General features: G+C 43.0%; 1 protein-coding gene across 3 annotated transcripts in view; it reads right to left on the bottom strand.

Annotated features, from left to right (window-relative positions):
• The window catches only part of LOC147887439 (transducin family protein / WD-40 repeat family protein), a 100,952-nt gene that overhangs the window by 43,540 nt on the left and 32,242 nt on the right, over positions 1-25,170 (bottom strand). For all 3 annotated transcript variants that reach the window (XM_087394772.1, XM_087394773.1, XM_087394774.1), the window contains one exon: positions 8,491-8,661. In XM_087394772.1, coding sequence (XP_087250898.1) covers positions 8,491-8,661 — 171 coding nt within the window. The remainder of the gene's footprint in view (positions 1-8,490; positions 8,662-25,170) is intronic.

The raw sequence follows: 25,170 nt of genomic DNA, 5'->3' as shown, positions 1-25,170 counted from the left end.
TCTCAGCCCAAAAATATCAGCTTGAGATCTAAGGAAGATGATCACAGCTTCCACCACAAACAGAAAAAGAAAAGGAACGAGAGGGCATCCTGACAGACTAATCTAGAAATCTGAAATCTCTCCCCTGATTCCTCTTATAAGCACCTGGCTATGGGCCGATGTACAAGGAGGACACCCCTCTAATCCATGCATCTAAGAATCCAAAACAAAGAAGAGTGCTCTCTAGAAAAACCCAATCTACCCTGTCATAAGCTTTCAAAGTCCAAGAGTACAAGAGTACAATGGCTAGCTTCTGGCCGCTATGCATAGCCCAATGTGAAGCCTCCCAAAAGAAGAATATATTATCAAAAATGCTCCTGCCATGCACAAAGCATGTCTACATGTCATGAATAAGCTCCGAGAGAAAGAGCTTCATACCGGGACTAATTGCTTTTGCCAAAATTTTGCAAAAGATGTAAATTTGATAGGAGGACTTTCATAAAATTATACATAGACCAAGTAAATAGACTATCAAAATCTTAGTATATTGCCTTACCTAAGGACACAAGAACCTATACAATAAGGTCCATAAAGAAAGATCAAAGCTTCTAATGAAAAGCACACTCCCCAACAAAAGTGGTTATAAAGTAAGTGTTTCAATGGAGCAAGCAATGAATATGAATCTTTTCAAGATGCTATGTGCTTTGTCCCGATAAAATGTACGTCCTCTTAAAATATAGGTGATAAGATAAATTGATCCCCACATGTGCACGCGCTCACATGCATGTCTTTATACGGATATGTGTAAATTTCTGCTGCTGCTGCTTTTTCTTCAATGCTATTCTTTGCTCGGGTAAGGAAAAGGGGCTTAAGGTAGTTAAGAAGTTGCATTCTATGAAGATGCATCCATGGTTGAGGTCTCCAACCTAGCTTTTTATCAAATTTTAGAAGCAAAGGACAAGTTTAGCTAGTTTTAGTCTATCAATACCCAAACATATAACCTAGACTAAGGATATGAGAGCCTACACAATATAGAATAGAAATAAAGCATAAAGCTTCTAAAAAGCTATTACACTTTGAAAAAAAGTTTCGTATTTAATAGGCATTTCAATGGAGCACACAGTGAACATGAAGTGTATTAAATGTATTCAATATGCTGAGCATGAAGTGTATTCAATATCCTATGTGAAACACAAAAACACAAAAAAGTATGCTATGTTTTGCCTCATAGAACGTACCACCCAAAAAACCGCATATCTAAACAAACGTATATGTGCATGAGCTGCTTGAAATATGGATTAGTTCATTGGTTCACCCTTGGGGTGATTTGGTGGTTATAATTACTAATAGCATCCTCGATCAGTAAATAGACCCACGGCCTTAGGAGAGACCATTCTACAACTGTGAAGTTTGAGAGAGCAAGAGAGAGCGAGGAGAGAACACACTAAATTGGAGAGAAAGCGTGAGAACTGAAATGAATTACACACGTATCCCAATATGTAGCAAACACTAAAGAAGGCCATCCGAAAGCTGCTAAAAGGATTTTTATTCAAGGGAATAGTAACTTATGGAATTGAATCTAAGAGAATAAATTATATAAAATTGTCAAGTTAAGGGCTGGATATCCAATTGACAATAAATCAACTCATAAATATTGCTTCACCATTGGATCTAGATTGATATCTTTGAAGAAGAAAAGTACATGATGTATCATCTATACAAGCAGAATACAAAGGAGCAACAAATGCAACTCGCAAGGCTATTTAGTTAGCGAGAATCTTGAAAGATGTTTGGCTTCAGCAAAAAGAGCAAACTACTTACTCTCAGAGCATGGTGCTTGGAAGACTCCAGGTTGTTCACTCATTATGAGGGGGACAACTGGAAGATCGTGACAGCTGGATTGCTCAAGTTCAAAGGCGGGAACGTGATTGAAGGAGGTGGTGTCATGAGGTGCTACCAAAGATGGACCTGTGTACCAGGATGGTGTGCGGAAGCGGAACCAGACCTGGTGGAGCAAGAGCCACTGGATGAAAAGCTAGGAAAAGATTTTGACATCGAAAAGTTCCAAAGGACTACGACCAGGGAGTTACTGGAGCATCTTAATCGACGTGTTGGCATTGGGCCTGGATGTGTCGGTGAGAGGGGGTGTTGGAATGGTCACCTCTCCATCTGTAAGCCCCCATATGAGGAGAACGTGGGGGAGGGAGACCTAAGGCAAAAGATGCCTAGAGAAGAGAGAGGGAGGGGGCTGCCACATGGGCAGCACCTCACAGCCAAGAGAGAAGACGGCTGCCACATGGACAGCAGCAAGGCTGTCATGTGGGCAGCACTGCTCAAGACATACCTGGACATGGCCCCACTGTACGGATCAGTACGGACTGCTGAAAGCCAGTGTACAGCAGGTGGCAGGGCAGCACAAGAGCCTGGCAGAGGCACAAAAGGTGGCGGGACAGGCCAGGACCTCTACGGACAGGTACAGCCCCTATACGGCAGCATGGCAGGTATCCACACGTAGGGACACGACCTGCGGCACATGGCGCAGCATAGCAGGAGCAGAGGCGTGCCTTGTGGGCAGGATTGCAACCCGCAGAAGGGCCTAGAAAAGGGCTGGACCCCACACTGAAAGGGGCCAGCAAAGGGCCCTAATGGGGCTGGTTGGGCTGAGCAACCAGGTCAGTTGGGCCAGCCAACCAGGTCGGTCCAGTCGGCCCATTCAGGGCTGCTGACTGGTCGGTCCATTTGAAAGGGCCTTGTGCCCTGTAAAAGGGGAGGCCTTGGGCCTCATTTCATATCCAACATTCAGCAAGAAAAGGAGCAGACAGGAGCAGCCAGAAGCCACTCCCCTGGGCCTCACACTGGGGGTGAAGGAGAGTGGAAGGTGTGCTGCAGACTGAGTTGCCTAGAGACTGGACCTTGGCTGTCTTCTAGGGCAGCAAGGTGTTGTGATCATCATATCATCTGGAGCAACAGAGCCTCAGCAGACTGGAGCAGCAGATCAGTACCTATAGGGCCTACATCCAGGAGGTGTATAGGAGGCTGAAGAGCTGCAGACAAGCTGAGTTAGGGCTGCACACCTAGGCTGACATCCAGGGCACCAAGGTGTAGAGATCAAGTCTGGACAGAAAGTCTACAGACGCTCGACAAGGAGCACATGGGTTCGAGTCTAGAGATAGCCAGCAGATAGGAGAAGTACCTTGTGGTAAGTTCAAAGGACCACACCATTGGTGGGACTCTGGATCTATCTCTTTTGTATTGTGTCCATAGTTTTGGACGGAAATATAATATTTTGGTGGTTTCTCTATCTGGCTGGTTCATTGTCTATTGATGAGTCTGCACATCTATTTTATGCACATAAGTTAAGAAGTTTGTGATTCCACATCCCACACCACACTGTGTGAGCTCCTGGGCATTACTATCAGTCTTCTGCTGTGCGTACCCTCTGTTGGTCAATTTCTATCAAGTCTTTGGGCTGTGCATATATCTACTCACCTGAGATACTGCATACTGAATATCGGGACGTGTATTGCACAAGTAGATGAGGCATCCAACAGCCTGGCTGTAAAGTGTGACATCCACTGATTAACCTGCATCATACATAGTCAGCTTCAGCCCCGGCTCCATGGGAGTGGCTATAGGCTTACGATCATGCATGTTGAACCTATCCAAGAGCTTCTGCACATACTTGGATTGAGACAAAACGATGCCACGCTTGTCTTGTATAAATTGGATCCCCAAATAAAAAATTACCATGCCTAAATCTGTCATGTCAAATTCAGCTTTTAACTCAGCTTTGAAATCTGCAATTATATCCTCATTAGACCTTGTGAGCAGCATGTCATCTACATACAGAATGATGACCAAAATATCCCCCCATCCTTCTTGATGTAGAGGGCGCTTTCCATGGGACTATAATCATTAATGTAACCCCTTACTTGCCAGGAAGGCATCAATCTTGGCATACCTGCAAGTGGGGCTTGTTTCAACCGATATGAAGCTTTGTTAAGCTTGCAAACCTGAAGTGCATTGCCACAAAGTTCAAATCCAAGAGGTTGTTTGACATAAACCTCTTCATGCAAGTCCCCATTAAGGAAAGCTGTTTTTATGTCCAACTGATGGACATTCCAAACAAAATTTGCAGCCATTGCAATAACTGACCGTATGGTGGTCATCCGGGATGTAAGAGCAAAAGTCTCCTCATAATCTATGCCCTTCTTCTATGCATAGCCTTTGGCAACCAGCCTTGCCTTGTACCTATCAATAGACCCATCTGGCTTCCTTTTCACCTTGAAAACCCACTTGGTACCAATGGCATGCTTCCCTGGTGGCAAATCCACAACATCCCAAGTCTGATTTTTTTCTATGAACTGCAACTCATTGTGCATGGCATGCATCCAATGCACATTATCCTTTGCTTCTTCAAAAGAGTCAGGCTCCTCTTCATCAAGAAGAGTCCCTATATAAGCTGTCTCAACTGAAAGAGCCCCCCCTGCATGCCTTACTACACTTTGAGTCCTAGCAAGCAATGGGGCCTCAAGCCTACTCTCCCTGAGAGTCTGTAGCAACCAATTTGGGACTGTTTTGGCTTCGTGTATCTCTTGAATCTATTGCCTAACAACTTCATCCACACCCTGTGGAGGTACAAAATCAGCTTGTGGCTGAATCAGGGCATGTGGATCAGGAGGAGGTTGCTGTAAATTCTGATTTTCAGCATGAACCTCAGCGGGTGAACCAAATGCTATCGGAAGCATCCGCTCAAAAACATCATCTGAAGAAGCTGGAATCTGAAATTCAGCATGTGTATGTGCTGAATTTTCAGAGAATATAACATCTCTACTAACAAAGGATGCATGCTCTCTCAGTGTCAATGAGACACTGAATACTTGGTATTTTCATAGTGGTGCTTCTGATTTTCAGCATGAACCTCAGCGGGTGAACCAAATGCTATCGGAAGCATCCGCTCAAAAACATCATCTAAAGAAGCTGGAATCTGAAATTCAGCATGTGTATGTGCTGAATTTTCAGAGAATATAACATCTCTACTAACAAAGGATGCATGCTCTCTCAGTGTCAATGAGACACTGAATACTTGGTATTTTCATAGTGGTGCTTCTAAGTTTATCACTTCTAAGAAGAGCCTTTTTTGCATCTCTGCATCCTCCACCTACTAAAAAGAAGGTGACGTGTGCAAATAATTCTTCTTATTTAGAGTGTGAAGTGGGAGACATCATACTCACATCCACAAATGGAACAGATTTCAGAATCACAGATGTTCTTTATGTGCTAGGTATAAAGTAGAATTTGCTTTCAGTGTCCTCTCTCAATAGAGGAGGATTTCAGGTCATATTTGATGATGCTAAGTGTGCAGTCCAAGGCAAAGAGAATGACTATGCTTTGATGTTGTCTGGCACTTTGTATCGGGGTCTTTTTCAGTTGGACATTTATGAGAAAAGATCCAAACTTTCAGTGAGCACTCTCACTGCTGCGATGTAGAATGCGGAGTTATGGCATGTTAGATATGGGCACATGAGCTACGGCAGCTTGATAACACTTCAGAAGCATGCTATGGTTGATGCATTGCCTCCTTTGGAGTCACCTCCTCCTCATACATGTGAGGGTTGCATCCTTGGCAAGATGCATAGATTTCCTTTTAAGGATGGTGCAGTAAGAGCTACTCGTAAATTACAGCTCATACACAATGATGTCTGCGGTCCCATGAGGACACCTGCTTTTTGTGGTTATCTCTATTATGTTACATTCATACATGACTTCAGATTTTGGCTCGAAGGGCTCATGTGTGCCAATTATGTTTTGAATCTATGAGAATTGGCATGGGTGAAAGCCTTCAATGGATCAATTCAGAGTTTTTGGTTGTGTTGCATATGCCCACGTGCCTGTGGAATTTCGACCTAAGTTGTCAAATAAGGCACTTAAATGCATTTTTGTTGGGTATACTGCACAAAGCAAAGGTTATTGTCTCTACAATCCTGCTTCTCACAAGATTTTTGTGAGTAGAGATGTTATATTTTCAGAGAATTCAGCACATACACATGCTGAATTTACTATTCCAGCTTCTTCAGATGACGTTTTTGAGGGGATGCTTCCTATAGCATTTGGTTCCCCAGCTGAGGCTCATGCTGAAAATCAAAATTTACAGCAACCTCCTCCTGATCCACATGCCCCGACTCAGCCACATGCTGATTTTGTACCTCCACAGGGTGTGGATGAAGTTGTCAAGCAAGAGATTCAAGAGATACATGCAGCAAAAACGGTTCCGAATTGGTTGCTACAGACTCTCAAGGAGAGTAGGCTTAAGGCACCTTTGCCTGGCAGAGGGGCTCTTTCTTTTGAGACAGCTTATGTAGGAACTTTTCTTGATGAAGAAGAACCTGACTCTTTTGAAGAAGCCAAGGATAATGTGCATTGGATGCATGCCATCCACAATCAATTGCAGTCCATTGAGAAAAATCAAACTTGGGATGTTGTGGATTTGCCACCAGGGAAACATGCCATTGGCACCAAATGGGTTTTCAAAGTGAAAAGGGAGCCATATGGGGGGTCCATTGATAGATACAAGGCACGGCTGGTTGCCAAAGGCTATGCACAGAAAAAAGGGCATAGATTATGAGGAGACTTTTGCTCCTACATCCCGAATGACCACCATAAGGTCAGTCATTGCCATGGCTGGAAAAAAAAAAATTTTGGAATGTCCATCAGTTGGACATAAAAACAACTTTCCTTGATGGGGACTTGCAGGAAGAGGTTTATGTCAAACCACCTCCTAGATTTGAACTTTCTGGCAATGCACTTCAAGTTTGCAAGCTGAACAAAGCTTTATATGGGGCCTGGGCTGAAACAAGCCCCACGTGCATGGTATGCCAAGATTATTCTTTAAGTAGATGACATGCTGCTCACAGGGTCAAATGAGGAAATAATTGCAGATTTCAAAGCTGAGTTGAAAGCTGAATTTGACATGACAGATTTGGGCATGTTAAATTTTTATTTGGGGATCAAGTTCATATAAGAGAAATGTGGCATCGTTATGTCTCAATCCAAGTATGTGCAAAAGCTCTTGGATAGGTTTAACATGCATGATTGTAATGCTATAGCCACTCCCATGGAGCTGGGGCTGAAGCTTACTATGTATGATGCAGGTGAATCAGTGCATGTCTCACTTTACATCCAGGCTATTGGATACCTCATCTATTTGTGCAATACAAGGCCCAATATTTAGTATGCAGTATCTGAGGTGAGCAAGCATATGCACAGCCCAAAGACAACACCTTGGCAGGCTATAAAACGCATCTTCCATTATTTGCAAGGCACAAAGTCTTATGGCTTGATGTTTCCCAGGGGGAGTGACTTGCAGATGCATGCTTACAGTGATTCAGATTGGACTGGAGACTATGATACCAGTGGTAATTGTTTCTTTTTGGGCAAAGCTTGCATTTCTTCGCTGAGCAAGAAGCAATCTACAGTGGCTACTTCCTCATGTGAAGCTGAGTACAAGGCAGCTTTCACAGCGACAGTTGAATGTGTTTGTATGCATCGTTTGTTTGTTGATGTTCGTCTCTTATTGGAGGGTCCTTCTCCAATTCTCACTGATAGTCAGAGTGTTATAGCAGTGGCAAAGTCATGCTAGCACGAAGCACATAGAGGTTCATTATCATTATGTGACAGAGAAGTTGCATGCAGGGGAGATCAGTATGATCTATGTGGCAACACATGACAAGGTAAAACAACACCCCCTACATCTGAATGGCCTATTCAAACTGTTTATGTGTTCCAACCAAGGACACTGCCAACTACCAATGGCTGCACTGCATAGCTGGTGGCTTCTCTTCCAAAACATACATGAAAACAGGATACAGAAATACTATTCTACTTTCCTACTCACACCAGAGCTGTCAAATATCAAACCTGTCAAAATCTTACAGCCCCATATATTCTGCTATCCATGGGAAACATTTTCATACCTTGTAGACTTTAACTAAGGATGAAAGGGGCTGTTCTTGTCTGTGCTGCCCTAAGAGTATACAACGAGCCTCTATTTTGAAATGGACACTTACAATCCAAGGTCATTCCAATGCTCCAACTAAGTGAGTATCAATATGTTCATGTCAATATCCAAGTCTTCTTTTCAGCTGCTCAACTATGAATTCCTAGGTTAGACATAGCATATAGAATCAATTGGGTGGCGGCCCGGGCATCAAGAAGCTATGTGGTTATGATGATCAAAATTACAGAAGAATGAATGTTTATATATTCTTGCACCCACAGGACCTTCATACAGAAAAGGATCTTCCATGCAAGTAATTGCACAGTAAATGAATTGGCAGCACATTATCTATGTTACAGCGTCAAGACCTTAAAGCAATAATGTAAGGGAGCCAGCAGGTTTACAGATAAAGAAATTCCTAGTGAATGATAACATGCAAAAAACACAGCACATAATTTAGACGACGGCATCAAGACCTTAGAATAAGGTTGACAAGAAAGCCAGAATTCACATACCAAAACTGTTAGGACGGTCCAGATCAATGTTCTCTGATTCTTCCATTAAGTCAATGTTTGCACGCCTCTTCTTCTTGGACGATGACTTGCTTGTAGGGAGAACTTCATTAAGTTCCACGTGTGCTCTTGGTTTGGTGGCATCAACAGCATTGTCTGGGCCCAATATTGTTGCTGCAAAAGACAATCGATTCTCATCTTAGAACCCATTCTCTTCACAAGTAGCTAAAACCCAAACAAGGACCAATGCAATGAATTCTCTGCTCAAGGTTCAGACCCCATGGATCACCATAAACCACTCTAGACACAATAGGAGATAAAAAGGGAATTTTGCACATTTGCCTCCAGAATGAGATTTCAGACCAGAATATCGCTGCACAAAGTCTGATTTGTCAAGGAAAATACATCTATCATTCCCAGGATCCCATATGCTTTCTTATTAGACCTTTGCATTCCATTACCATGTTCTTGCTCCTCTCAAACATATGATATGAGGACTGTACCAAACATCAGATAGCATACCCAAAAGTTCAGTGCCCAAAGCATATGGAGGCAAACAGCCTACCCAAAACTTTCTTTCTTCCTTTCCTCTCAAACATGTGATATGAGGGCTGCACCAAACATCAGACAGCCTACCCAAAAGTTCAGTGCCCAAAGAAAATGGAGGCAAACTGACTGGAATGCATAACTTTTGGATGCAAGCAAACTAGAGCTTTGGAACAAGCCAAACACAAACGTAAAGTGTACCTCGGTAGGACAACTACAACTATTGTACCAAAATCCAAATCACAAGGCAAAATGGCAAAGAACACTGAAGGAGGTATCATGCTGCCATGTGTTAATCACATGCATACATAAAATTTGACAAGTGCATAGTGTGGGCACGTATGTGTGTGCCACAGTGCATGTGTGTGCACGAAAAAATGATACACACACGCTCATATACATATATAGTATTGTGTATTGGAAAAAAAAAAGGGGGAGGCTCACTAGCCTGTGATGTCCTCCCACAGATCCTTCTCAACCAGATAGCCTCTCAAGCTGTTTCGTAGATGCTCTGTATTCAGCTTCCATGGAGGATAAAGTAATTGTATTTTTCTTTTTACTACTCCACAGTATTAGGTCAGATCCAATACTGAAGTAATCTCTAGAAGTGCTTCCTTTGTCATCTGAGCAACCAACCCTGATAGTTTTAGATCATTGCTTCACTTATGTTCAATTCATAAGCCAAAGTTCCCTTGACATACCCATAATTCTCTTGGCTGCCTTCCCAATGGGATTCTTTTGTCCAGAGGTAGTTAAATTTATCAGGCTACGTACTAGTTGCCTGTTTATAGCCAAGACTATCCTGGTTTTTCTTTAAATTTCTCCCCTGGATTAATTGTTGGATTACAAGACTTGCAATCCTCCATTTTGAATCGATTGAGAATTTTGTTTGCATACTTGGTTTGAGTTACGAATGTTTTACTCTTAGTTCTCCAAACCTCAATTCCCAAAAGGCAATGCATATGGCCAAGTCTTTCGTGTCAATGAAATCCCACTTCGTAAATGACAGCAAAGACACTCTCATTTTCTCTCCCTCTCTCCCTCTCTCAACAGATACACTAGGGCCTAGGACAATCGTCCGGCTGGACCCCCCCCCGAAGGTTTTTATTCATCAGAGAGAAAATGTAGTACATGAGTTCAGCGTGGAAGCTGTTCATACAAAATCCAAACCTGAATTCAAATTACATGAGCTCTCAGGCTCCCCTTCTTGGCAACAAGCCACTTGTCAATTTCTACATTACTTTCCTAATTACATGCCACTAAGGGCAACTCATGAGTCTTCGAAGCACTTGGTCACGCGAACCGCCTCCTAAATGCTTGTTAGGCTCCCGTAGCGCTTAGGAAAATAACTCTTCCTAGTACCTGCAACAATTAATTAAAGCGCACCACCATGGCACCCATTAATTGTTAGCGCTTTACATGCAAATAACACACTGTGGACTAATTTCTAGTCACGGTGGGCGTCCCCACTGAACACATGTGCACACATAACAAATATTAAATATATATTTATTCTCTGGTTGACCTAAGTCAACGCTCTTGATCATAATTAAGGGACTTTGACCAAGGGTCGAGACGCCTTAATTATAATCAAGTCTCTCCAACCGAAGTTGGCACATCTTGGTTAACCGTAGTTAATCCTCTTGGCGCATGCCAAGTCTCGTTGACCAAAGTCAACACTCTCTGACCGTAGTCAGCTTTGTGGTTCTCTGGTTAACCATAGTTAACCCTCTTCGTAATAAACCAAGTCTCCCAGATCGAAGTCAGGTTTACTTGACCAAAGTAAAGTATCTTTGACCGTAGTCAATTCTTTGACCATTAAAAGAACTCTTTGACCATAATTAACACATATGAAAACTCTTTAATTATAATCAGATAAATGGTCAACTGTACTTTGACTTAGGATATTTACATTGTGGTGACATCCCCTCAGCTTCTATTCAGTTGACCTCAACTGAAAAGCTTCCTTGTAAACATCCAAAAGCTGTGGATGATCAGACAACATGTCTTCATCCATCCACTTCACATCCAATGCCGTATAATTCTTGAATTTTAAAAGATACCTGTAAAACTCCTTGCCCTGAGAGCCTTTGCGTACAGTATGGTACACAATCTGCTCTAGCTGAAGGACCTCCTCCAGCTCATCCACTTCTGGTGGATCCTCTAATATTGCTTCTGTAAGCTCTGGCCCCTAAAAGTTCTTTAGAAGACTCACATGGAATGCATTGTGAATCCTCCAATGTTGTGGCAATGCTAACCTGTATGCAACCTCATTTATTCTTTCTGTAAACCCTGAAAGGACCATAGTACTTGGGAGATAACTTTGCATACAATTTTTGTTTGCCTTTAAACTTGCGGAGCCTAGCTTTCTCAAACTTCAAAAGTACCCAATCTCCTTCCTTGAGATCTAACTGTCTCCTATGCTTATCTGCAGCTCTTTTATGCTTCTCTTGAGACCTTTCAATTGCTGTCCGAACTTGGCTATAAGCTGTCTGGAGGTCTCTCACAAACTGATCAGCTGCAAATATTTCGTCCTTGGTCCTCAGGATAGGTGGAAGAATCACCTTTCCATAGATGACCTCAAAGGGGGCTTTCCCTGTAGAGTTGTATACTGTATTATTGTAAGCAAACTCTACCAATGGTAGGTACTTTTCTCAGTCTGAACCTTGGTCACCCACGTAGCATTTCAGCATATCCAATGCTGTAGAATTAGCTACTTCACTTTGACCATCTGTCTTGGGATGGAAAGAAGAAGAAAAATTCAGATTCGACCCCATATTATCAAATAAAGCTCTCCAGAATAGACTGGTCATTCTGGAATCTCGAACACTAACAATGGACTTAGGCATACCATGGTACTTAAAGATCTGCGCCATGAAAAGATTAGCCATATCATCTGCCTTTATGGTTTTACGAACTGGAATGAAATGAGCTTGCTTGCTGAATCTATTAATGATAGTCCAAATCCCATCATTCCCTGACTTTGATCTTGGCAAATAAAAAATGAAGTCCATTGTAATACTTTCCCACGGTGCATGAGGCACGAGAAGAGGCATAAGTAGGCCAGGTGCCTTCTGTCTATCATACTTCACTTTCTAACACGTAAGGCATTCAGTAGCAAACTGATGTATATCTTTTCGCATCCCTGGCCAAAAGAAATACCTCTCTAGTGCTAGAGTTGTTGCTGTAATTCCTCTATGTCCAGCATAGGGAGGTGCATGGCATTCCTCCAAAATCTTTTTCCTCATCTCCTGGGTGATGCATAGGTAGTCATCTTTCATTAAATAGCCATCTTTCAGGGAATAGTGACTGGTAGACTGCCCCTCTTGCATTTGCTGTAAAATCTTGCCAAAATCTGCATCATTAGCATATTGCTCCCTCATGCCTTCTAGGTCTTGATGATAAGCAATAGTCACATTATTGACCTGGGGTCTTCGGGACAAGGCATCTACCACTCTGTTCCGAATTCCTGAAGTATGGACAATCTGAAAATGATACATTGACAGCATATTTGCCCATTTCATATGCTTTTCGAAAAGTTTTGTCTGAGTTAGAAAATATCTCAGACTTTGATGATCCGTTTTAACAGTAAAATCTGCACCCAAAAGATAATGCTTCCATGTGTTCACAGCATGAACTACAGCCAACAATGCTTTTTCATAGATTCCCATGTATCTTTCAGCATCACGCAATCTTCAGCTCTCATATGCTACTACATGTCCATTCTGATGTAATGCAGCCCGATCTCCAAGTCCTTCACCGTCTACCTTATGACCTATAATGGACAATATGGTCATACAGACAAAGCATTGCAGTTCATCAGGCAGTTTGATGCTGCATTCAGTACATAAAAGTTTTCAGAATCCTCCAAGTTAAGAATGGTCAGTTTGCACTTGACAGCGACAGCTAGTGCATGGTGGAGTGCACAGATCACAGATGGGTCAGCCCTAAAGAGGTGGAAGGACTTCAAGAAAGCCTTCTACCAGCAGTTTATGCCTAAACAGTTTAGAGATCATGTTCTTCAAGATTGGGACAGTTTGCATATGGATGCAGGAGATACAACGGATGTGAACAACCAAAAGTTTTGGGATGCTTATTTGCAGGTTTCCCCTTCAAAAAGATCTCCAAAAGAACCCAAATGAGAAAGTACAGAGCAGGTCTTAGTCCAAGAATTCAGGCAGTAGTGAATGCTATGGGGGCAAAGAACATTCAAGACCTTATGCATTCAGCTTCAGTAGTTAGTCTTGTGCCGTTACAAGATCCATCCACAGTACTATCCTTGCATGCAGGAGGTGCTGAAAGAAAGAAAACTGATTTTTCAAAATCAGAAAAGAAAGAGTATCCCAAGGTTGAAAAGAGAGGGTTTTAGCGTCAGAAGCGGAGGGGTACTCAAGTTTTCAAAGTCATATAAAGGCAAATCCCCATTCACTCCTGAACAGATAGCTGATTCTTGCTATGAGACCGTCCCCTATGAAATCCCTCTCTCTCGGGCTGTACACGAGAGTGTGCCTCTGGCATTGGCACATCATAAGCTGCATTAGGCATATTATATGCTTGAAACAAATGCTGAGCTCTTGGATCCCTTCTAAGATTTTCCATCTCTTGCATACAAGTGCGTACCATCTGCTCAAATTCTTGCTGATTTTGCTGCACACTTCTCTGTCTTGGATGTGCATCCCTCTCTTGTGAATCCCACTGGATAGGTGATTGGGCCATTTTCTTACAACTCGTCTGAGATCTGCAAGTTTCTCACACACACTGTGTATGCAACTGATGCACACTGCCTTTGCTTTTCAAAGAGAAAATTTACCTCAACAAAAGGTGTCTTGCATTCACAATCTATGCCAGTACCGGGCTGTCAACTCAAGGCATATACCCACAAAGTTGCCAAGGCATCAACAACTATATTGCCCCTTTTCTGGCCGCTGCAAAAAAGCATTGAGTATGCATCTGATTCCCTTTTTCTGAGCACAAAGGCATGCATTCCTTTACTTGTGCCAATCTCTAATTTTTCTCTGATTTCTACTTTTTCTGACAGTAAATACTCTCTCAGATAGGTGAAAACTGCTGGCAGAAACAGTATAGTCTAGTTAATTAGACAGTCTAGTTAGGCTGTCCTCTGACCAGATCTCTAACCAGAGTTAGCTTAACCACTGGCCTGCCAGGCTGGCTGCCACGTGTCTGCTCTTTCCACATGCTTGTGCCATGTCAGCATGCCACGTGTCACTGTCACGTCAGCCACACATGGTGCCACGTCAGCTCTGTGCATACCTGCCACGTCAGCTGGTGTCCTCTGCCACGTCACCTACTGACCTAGCTGTTTGCCACGTCATCTTCTGCATCTTTAGCTGGCTGGCCGGCGTTGTCCGTCGCTGGAGATTCTATGTGCAGTGCAGAGAATCAACGGTGAAAAACAAGAACCTTTGCACGTCTATTGTTGCGCCATCCCCAAGCGTCCAGAGAGCCTCTACGTGCGTCTTTTTCTCTAGCCAAAGTATGACGAGCATCGCCTATAGTAACGCGACCTTCAGCTTCCATCACACTCTCACATAGTCCGTTGGACCAGTGAAGTATGCGATGCTTTAGAGCACTCACATCACCAAGAAAAAGAAACATCTGGCAGCATCGGTGACACCCATCAAATAGACAACCACCCTATTGAGCTTGTGACAAACAATGGTGGCTTTCAAGCCCCAGAATTACAGACGTTCGTGGAAACTTTGGTCGATGGCGGTTGCTGCAATATCTACGCCTCTGCCAATGTAATCCGTGATACAGTGGTTGATGAAACTCAGCGCCATATCTAGCAACATCGTCAAACGGCCGAGTGCTTCAGCATAAAATTTCTACGGTAGCCTTTATAGCTTTAGATCGTCACCCCCTTCAGAAAGAAGGCGAGCCAAGCTCTGATACCAATGAAATCCCACTTCATAAATGACAGCAAAGACACTCTCATTTTCTCTCCCTCTCTCCCTCTCTCAACAGATACACTAGGGCCCACGACAATCGTTGGGCTGGACCCCCCCCCGAAGGTTTTTATTCATCAGAGAGAAATGCTGTACATGAGTTCAGCGTGGAAGCTGTTCATACAAAATCCAAACCTGAATTCAAATTACATGAGCTCTCAAGCTCCCCTTCTTGGCAACAAGCCACTTGTCAATTTCTACATTACTTTCCTAATTACATGCCACTAAGGGCAACTCATGAGTCTTCGAAGCACTTGGTCACGCGAACCGCCTCCTAGATGCTTGTTAGGCTCCCGTAGCGCTTAGGAAAATAACTCTTCCTAGTACCTGCAACAATTAATTAAAGCGCACCACCATGGCACCCATTAATTGTTAGCGCTTTACATGCAAATAACACACTGTGGACTAATTTCTAGTCACGGTGGGCATCCCCATTGAACACATGTGCACACATAACAAATATTAAATATATATTTATTCTCTGGTTGACCAAAGTCAACGCTCTTGATCATAATTAAGGGACTTTGACCAAGGGTCGAGGCGCCTTAATTATAATCAAGTCTCTCCAACCGAAGTTGGCACATCTTGGTTAACCGTAGTTAATCCTCTTGGCGCATGCCAAGTCTCGTTGACCAAAGTCAACACTCTCTAACTATAGTCAGCTCTGTGGTTCTCTGGTTAACCGCAGTTAACCCTCTTGGTAATAAACCAAGTCTCCCTGATCGAAGGCAGGTTTACTTGATCAGAGTCAAGTATCTTTGACCGTAGTCAATTCTTTGACCATTAAAAGAACTCTTCGACCATAATTAACACATATGAAAACTCTTTAATTATGATTAGATAAATGGTCAACTGTACTTTGACTTAGGTTATTTACATTGTGGTGACATCAAAGTCTTTGTTCAGGTCCTCTTTGGCATGTTTCAAAAATTCCTTGTTATTACCAAAGATGACAATGTCATCACAACGAGAACTATACTTTGTTATCATGCTTTGTATATAGGTTCTGATCTTATGACCTCTTATTGAATTCTTTTTCATGAAAATGTTATTGATTTACGAATACCAAGCACGAGGTGCTTGTTTCAAACCATACAAAGCTTTACACAATTTGCAAAAATTCTCTTTGCCTTTGACTTCAAATCCACGACTGGTCTTGTTTGGGGGGGGGAATCCATGACTCATTTATGTACACTTCCTCTTTCAAAGCTACTATCAATCTATTTGGTTGCTCGTGCAAAGGTCTCATTATAGTCTATGCCTTCCGTCTAGGAATGACAATTTGCAACCAATTCCACTTCCTACTTTTCTATATTTCCATCATTCTTCATCTTAATTTCACAGACCCACTTGTTACCAATGGAAGTGGTAAACCTACTAGCTCCCAAGATTTCTTTTACACGACACGGTCACACTCCACTTTCATTGGCTTCTTGCCACTTGGGATAGTCCTTGGCATCTCCATATCTTTCAACCTCAATTATAGTGATCATTAATGCACGACTCACATTTAGCCTACTAGGTACCCTTTTGACCCTAGTAGATCTTCTAAGTCCTTCCTCACTTATTAAGGGTTCATCAATAACTTGACTTTCTTTCATGGTTTCATAAAACCATCTTGATGTGGTCGTTGACTCAAGTTTACCCTCACCAAAATATCTAATGAAGGTTCTACAGCAACAGGTGGTTCATTGTCGTCTCTATCAATTGCTTAGTGATAGGATGGAATGATGTGTCTCATTGCATTGTAAGGTATATCATCTTCCTCCTTCACCAAAAATTATGTCCTTGCTAGTGACGAAGTTGCGTGCTTTAGGATTCAGGATCCTACATGCCTTGTAATCATCACTTTATCAACTTTCTCTTCATTGTCATCTAGGATGGGAGCATAAGCCGTATAGCTAAATATCCTTGGGAAATCTATTTTAGGCTTAACACTTGCAAAGACACCTACAAAATTTATTCTATACATCTGTCATAGCACTCCAACTACAACGGTATACACAACTATATTAAGAGCTTCAGCCCATCAATAGTTTAGTATGTTAAGCATGCTCTTGTTTTCTCAACCAGAGTACGATTCATGTGCTCAACAACACCATCTTGTTGGGGGTATGAAAAGTAGATTATTGTCTTTCTGTGCCACTTTCTTTACAAAATTCAATAAACCGATGCTAGCATGGTCCAATGAGAGCATGCCTTCCAGCGGCGTCCAACACCTCCCACCAATAGGGAACCACTTCAAACCTCAGTCAAGAGAAAGCCACCCCATGAAGGTTTACAACAATCCCCCCATGAGGGAGTACCATAAGCCTACAAACCCGACATGCCCCCCCACGATCAAATGGGAAAGACTACGAATTAACAAAAACGTCCGTGATTGTTCTTTGACCAGGCTCTGACGGTCCCTCTTGTGTTCTCCTATGTGCTTTCTTGAGTTGGTCTCCAGTCTCTGGGCCTCCAAGAGGAAAGTGGCCACACGTGGCTGATGGGGATGTGCCAAGAACTCTTTTATTTGACCAAAACCATTGTTGTATAGATAGTGATGCCGTCCACATATCTTAGTACAGACGACATATGAATGCAAGCGCTCCGCTGTCTTTGTCTTTTGCATATCAAATAAAGTGCAATTCCGTCTCTCACATGGAATGCCATGTCCCGTCTTGACTCAATCCGTAGCCTATGTGAAGATACCCGGAACTGCCCGATTGAGATCCTCATTACATGTGTAGCCGAGTGGTTCAATAAACTCCTATGAGATTTGCAAGCAATGATCTTTGTAGAAACTGAGTTTTACCAAAAGCTCAAGAGCAATAATAAATTCTCTTTGATGACCCGGAACACATCGTGATAGGTGAGGGAAACCGATGGAGCCTCAAGACTATACTGGAGTGGTGGTAGAATGTCCACATGTAGTCCAAGCTTGCAAACCTATGCGTGTCCATGCACATCATCTCCTTTGATCCACACCCGCCTCCAATGCGACAAATGAAGCTGTCCAGATGTGGTGGTGCCAAAGTAGCAAAATATGACGTGGAAATGATGGCTTGCTCCGGATCATCTAGGCAAGAAGTTGTTTCTCAAGAGAGATAGAAGAGAAAAGGTTTTTGAGTGCCTATTTTTTTAAGTGCCGTACATACATACATACATACAAGTATATCAAGAAAGTATACAACTTGTTGATTGGCCAACTAAGCAACAGACCTATGCATGGTTGGCACTTGGCAGTGAGAACTAAGGCAGTAGCTAGAGATTGAGGCGGCAACGAGAGACTTCTACAAATGATCATCATCCTTCTTCTTATCTAGATGCAAGTCATCCATATGCTCTTGGTGTCTTGATAGTACAGTTCCGTCCCGAGCAGCTACTCGTAGCTGTAGAAGACATATCGAGTCTATGTAATACAGCAAAAATCTCTAGTAGGAGTGAAGTTGTTTCCTAAGTTTTAATACATGTCATATTTTTGAGTCACAATATGTCTCATCTGTCCAGTGAGAGTATCGTTTAAAGTGGCGTGATTGATTTGTATCTAAAGAGAGAGAGCATGACGAGCGAATTATTGAAGCTATAGTTGCGTTATTTCATATGTATGCAATATGACCGTAGTAGGGTAACATCTTGCAACAACATTTCCAACAGTTTTCTCCGATGACTCAAGCCAAGGGCAGCAAGGGACTAGATGTAGTAGAGACCCACAGTTCACAACTCGATAGACTCGACCCCAAGTTGTCACTTTTCTTCACAAAACACATATCCACTTGCTTGGTAAATTGCATATCTTTACTTTTTAAAATTTAAGATCTTTAAATTAGGATGTTTGCCAAAAGAATGCATAAGTTTTCCTACTGTTCAGTTAGGTAGTAATTTGCTATAGAAGGGCCTGGTAAGCAGGCAGTAATTGATGAGGCTGTAAAATCTTGTAAGGATTCCCCACCTACCCCGCAGCTAGTCTCTACAGTCAAAGATCTTGTTCACATTGAAGTACAAACTGCTAAGAAGGAAGTGATTGTGGAAGTGGACAACAAAGCAAGTAAATCTGATATTCAAGCAAAGATTAAAGAACACGAAGCTAGATGTGATAATGCGCTGAAGATAAGAATAGGGGGACTCCGAGAAGATTGGTACAAAGAGGAGGACACAGTGTGTGAAATATTGACAAAGATCAAAGCAAGCTTGCCCAACATTGAATGGGTGAATGATGATGAGCAGGATGATGATGATGACTCTAGGCCAGCTTCTATTTTGCACTATAGAGGTCATGCAATCCTTACTCTGAAGTCAAAAGATATGCGGATCAAGCTTCTTCGACAATCCTACAAGTTGAAGGGCACCAGAGTATGGATAGCAGAGGAGCTTACACAAGCTCAACTCAAGATTAAGGTAACTGAATTAGCTAAAGTCAAGGCTGCCAGAAAATGGGCAGTTTACCGTGAAGGCGTAGCACTAATAAGACAGTTTAAATCAAAACCAAAAGACTCTCAGTCTTAAACTGATGTATGGTTGTTTACTCTTCCAAATTATCATGTAGGTACTCTAAATAATATGGGTTGCTTTTTGCACTCCATGGGAGCTGCCATGTGCCCTCCCTAAAGCAGACGTACTAGAGGGTTTCTTGCTGTCCCATAGACCTTTTGGTCTCCAGTGGACGTTAATGGACTTTCTTTCTCTCTCTCTTTCTTTCTCTGGGGACCCTGGGTCTTGCCATCTACCCCTCTCTACCTCAAGATCATGTAAACTAGTTCTGATTTTGCAAATTAGATGCTTTTTATATGTTGACATGTCTTCCCCAAGGTATTTCTGCATTCCAAAGTTGTCCATTGAAGTAATTTTGTGCTTATAAAATTGCATTTTTGTTCCCGGGTTTTGCTAGAGTTTATGTAGCATTTTCTGTGTCACAATCTCCCTTATTTCACGTGCATCTTAGGGTATATCAGCAACAATTATACCCCATGACTCCATCCACTTCATCCCCTCTCTATGTCAACCCATTGTCTGTGTAGGTTCCATTATCCTACTAGCGTCCATCTTCTCAACTTTTTTAAGGGAAGCCATGAATTGACACAATGCTTTCCCTTCCAGAGGTATCATACATGTTTCAGCCAGTAGGAGGGGGTAGTGTCTGCGCCTTAACCCCTAACTCCCCTATCAGGAAACGTTTATGTATAGTTTCTATTCTTTCCTAGTATATCCTAAACAGCCTGGGTGCCCAAGCAAGGCACTCATAAAGGATGATTGGCTCATTTCCCAATTCCACAAATGCGCCTTCTTGCATTTAGTTTGAAAGCTACATAGGGCTTTCAAACCCCCCAGAATCCTTCTTTCCACGCATGCATTCCATTTGTAATTGTCCATGAAATCCAGTCCTAAACATTTATATGAATTGACTGTTCTAGGGGCTCCCCTCCCAATGTGACATCTACTTGTTTGTTGCGAGTCCCGAGCGATGACCATTAACTTTGTCTTATCTATATTGACATGCATCCCCGAATGTTTGCAGAAGTCTCTCAGCGCATCCAAATGTGCTTGTAGGCTCTCCTTGTTCTTTGCAAAGAATACTACATTATTTGCATAGATAAGCACGAACAAAGCATACCCTGCACCTTCCTTGCTATGCATTCTCATCCACACTTCCAACTCATCATTAAAAGACCGAAGAGTGTCAGTGAAAGAGGAAGCCTTGTTTAAACCCTCCGTCACTTCTTGTTGTAACTTTCCCTTTGGAGCATGAGCCATGTGCTAACTCAACTAGTATCTTCCCATAATCTGTATGTGGCTACTCTGAGTTCTTAAGGAACTTTGAGCTTTTCCAGTCTTTCCCATAGCCTCTTACGTGGCACTATGTCGAAGGCTTTCTTGAAATCTATGAAACAGTCGCCTCTTTCTTGCCTTCAACTCCTTCAATTGCAGCCCTTATGGCAACCAGATGATCGATTGTCGAGTACTTGGGGCAAAACCCTGCCTAGGATGGTGCCCCCACTCCTTGTTCCTTTGATTTTCTGCTCAAGTATAGTGCCGTATAACTTTGCCATTAGGCCGCTTACCATGATTGTCCGATAATTCTTTGCCATCTTGCTATCTCCACCCTTATGGATCACTACAATCTTGCTTATCTACCAATCCTCTAAAGCCATATTTGTAAGCATTTTCTTTGTTTTCTCACCTCCCCATGTTAACATTTCTACTACTAGCTCGTGTGTGTCTGAAGCTTTCCCATTGGAGAGAAAAAGAGACAAAGGGAAAAGGGAATTTAGAAGAGACATGAAATAAATCTTAGAGACAAAAAGAAAAATAACTAGTAAGAAAAGACAAGCTTATGTTCTCATTAATACTTAAACTCTACCCTTCTCTCGACCCCTCCCTTGTTGCATGTCAACCTCCCCTATGCATAGTTACCAGGGAACGGGAACGTTCTGAAAATTTGGGTGCCAGAACGGAAGCGTTCTGGGAAGGGGGAACCGGGGAACCGGAACCGAAACGCCACGTCACACACGACACGTCATCATATGACATAAAACTATGCTAGAAAATGAAAGAAACTGACATTTTACAGATTTAAACTTTCTATACACGCTCTAAAATACCCGTTTGAAACTTTCAAAGAGCCAAAAAAACAAATTGACGCTCCAGCCCCGTTCCGGTTCCACCTTGCTTCCCCGAACGGCATTCTAGAAGTTCTGGATGTTGGAACAGTGTTTCCTAGTAACTATGCCCCTATGTCCTCCTCATATGGAGGCTTATAGGTGGTGAGGTCCCATTATCACAACACCTCCTCTCAAAGACCCATTGTGCATCAGTGCGGATATTCCATTAGCTCCCATGGAGAAGCACCTAGGGACAAGTTTAAGGTGTCCTTGATCTCTAGTAAAGCAAAATACAAGTTCATCCTATGCAGAACTAGCTGCTTATGGTATCGCAATTCCCAATCACGAACATGCCAGTGTCATCATGCACTCTAGGTAGCATCGATTCAAACATGAAATCACCATCTCGTAGAGTCCACAAATGTTGAGGCCATCATCTTTCTAACAGATGACCATCAAATTGTTCCCCTCAAAGAACAAGGATAGGATCCTACAAAGCACCTTGCCTTAGGGGTCTGTTCCAACCCATCTTCAAACCGATACCATCCATATAAAACCGTACACAAGGAGATCCTTGTGCTGCTCCACATAGATCCTCTGAATCACCATTCTCCACCTGAAAAGCTTCAATAGGTTCGTCCTTCCAGTATCATGTAACTATGCTGATCTAGCGTATACTTGGCTTCCTTCTTTTCTTTAGCTTACCTTTGCCAAGCTTATCCTCAACCATATAGGCCTTCTCGTCTTCATTTGTGTCTCCTTCTAGAAAGAAAGAAAAAAAGAAAGAAAGAAAGAAAGAAAAAATGTTTATTAAAGTCTTCGGAAGATCGATGGGTCTATGAGACTGTGAAAATCCTGATACAACGAGCTGTGGTAGTGGAGCTACTAAACGAGCATCCATACCAATGCAAAATGCAAAATGCAAAAAATGCAAAAATGCAGAATGGCAGTACTAAGTCCTAAGTACAACATAGTCATGTCGATGGTCCACTATATATCAATCTCAGCATCATCATCAATATCATCATCTTCCCCAGCAAAAGCAAGATATCGGGATGGATGAGGCAATTGAGGCATGAAGTCGGCAATAGAGTGTTGTCGGCCACTCAAAGATGCGGTCCTGGCACATCTCCTGGTCGTAGCTCTGCGTCTAACCAAGGCTATTGTGACCCCCGTCGGTCGGGCTCTGACTCTAAACAACGAGGGGATGTCTCTAAGTGTGATCTGCGTGTCGACCCTTTGTCTGAGCTGTCGGGTCACGGGCTCCGGGTCACGGTCATGTCGAGGCCTCGTCTCGTTGGGGTCCATGTGATCTAGCTGAAAGAACTCCGTGATAGAGCTCTGAGAGGGATCAACCGAGGAAGAAGTCTGCTCCTGTCTCCGTGCTCGGAGTATCCTCTCGCGGTGTCTAAGTGCCTCATGAATGAAACCTGCCAAACACCGCTGGTCTGGAAAGGAGAGGAAATGGGCTAAAATCCCATAACTATCTTTGAAGAGGCAGTGGAAACATCCTCGAATCACAGGACACCTGAAGATGAAATGCTCCTCTATCTCAACCTCCTGTATGTCACATAGTGTGCATATGCGCCGCTCCCTGGGTAGTCGCTCTGCTCTGCCGCTCTCAATGCGAAGTCTGTGTGAAGAGACCTGGAACTGCCCAAGAGAGATCCTCATCGAGTGAGGTAGGTGAATCTGTGTGTATCTTGGTGGGTTAATGAAACCCTCCGCTGTGATATGTAAGAAGTGATCTCTGTAGAAGCTAAGCTTCATTGGGAGTTCACTCGGTTCCAGCCAGGTCCGAAAAGTGTGTAGCTGTAGTAGATCCTCACGAATAACCTAGTTGACCTCGTGTAATAAGAGGGGAGAGAACGGAGCATCCATGCTATACTGGAAGGGAGGTAGTCTATCCATGTGGAGCCCCAGTCGCTCAAACCATCTCTCTGTACGTGCATACCAGCACCTCTGATAGCTAAAATCCTCTTTGGGATTGAAATTAGTGTCTAGGTACACTGTATCAGTCTGATGTAATTTCTCGCCATAGAAGAGGATAGAGCTATCCATGGTAGCCTGCTACGCCCCGAGGTATAATCCCCATATTCCCTAACTCGGTATAGATATGTGATGACCTGAAATGCAGCATCTAGCTGTAAAGGGGGTGACCCAAACTCAACCTGAATGATCTGGTGAGGAACGGATGACTTACCACGAATCATGCGTGAGAGCATGAGAACCTATAGCCGCTCCACACGGGCCCACTCTGTATCCGACAAGTCTGGCCCCCAACAAGGGCTGCCGTACGTCCCCGCTGGGCGAGCCAAGGAGTCAAAAAGCAACCCCTTGGTGCGTGGATCCTAAAAGTGTGAGCGGAAGCACTGCCTCTCTAGCCTGGCCAATGAGGCATACCCTCTACTCAAGCATGCCTGCATCGCGGGTCTCATAGTGAAGCTTGGTCCGGAGAAGATAACCCCAAGATAAGTGTATGATGAAACTATCTCAACAGATGACCCCGCAAATGTGAACTGCTCCTGACGCATGATGGGCTTTGATCATTCTCCAACGAAGAGAGTCGTCACCAACCTTCGGAGGCTTACTGACCAAGAACATTGCCAGCTCGTTGTTGTCTACCTTATGACCAATTGTTAGGAACTGGTCTGTGAGAATCTTCACAATGAAGTCATCCTTCCCCCATCATAGTGAACAACTGTTTTGGAGGCATGATGATTCTCGGTGTCCTTCGTTTCATAGAGATCCTTCGAGATCTCCCATGCCATCTATGTTGTCTCTGCCAATTGGATGTGGGAAATCACCAAATTCGCAATTGTGCTGATTAGCATAAAGAGTGCAGCTGCATTCTTCGGTCTCCACCCTTCACGATATGTGGATCTGCCGGTGGATCTGCCGGTATTCTGACCTCCCCTGTAGCAGCAACCATGTCAATGGGTTTCAATTCCGTCACTTCCCAAACTTCCCTAGCCAATAGATGGCTCCAAATTGTTACTTTTCAAATCGGATAGTTGAATCCATCTGTGGATATGCCGGTATTCTGACCTTCCCTGTAGTAGCCACATCAATGGGTTTCAATTCTGTCACATCCCAAACTTCCCTAGCCAATAGATGGCTCCAAATTGTTACTTTTCGAATCGGATAGTTGAATCCATCTAACTTTCCAGCCTCACCAAAATGTGGAATGAGTGAATAGTAGTTTTTCAACCTTTTCTTGCATTCACTTGAATAAGTTTTCCATTGCAGATCTCTTAGGCTCACGAGCCTGACTCAAAGACCACAGCTATCCTTGATTGACAACCAGGCTCTGATACCATGTCAAAGAAGAGAGTTGTGTGCTGTAGCCAACTCCCACGCAGCGGAAATAGATAGATCTACATCATAGACATCACTCGCTCTATTTGCATGCAAGACATTTCAGATCTAGAGAGAGAACGCTCAAACATACAGCAAGAAGTATATGTATTGATATGGACAACCAACTACACAAACTGTCAATATATGTAGCAACGCATAAAACACATCGCTGTGGTAAGGCAGCAAAACCGCTCCATTTGCTGGACCTTTTGAGACAGATTCCTCCTTAC

Source organism: Dipteris shenzhenensis, chromosome 23 (assembly GCF_047967505.1).
Source record: "Dipteris shenzhenensis isolate YYH24624 ecotype China chromosome 23, Dip_SZ_1.0, whole genome shotgun sequence".
NCBI classification, from domain to species: Eukaryota; Viridiplantae; Streptophyta; class Polypodiopsida; order Gleicheniales; family Dipteridaceae; genus Dipteris; species Dipteris shenzhenensis.
The sequence above is the reverse complement of the archived record's forward strand: the minus strand, read 5'-3'. Positions and strand labels throughout refer to the sequence as shown.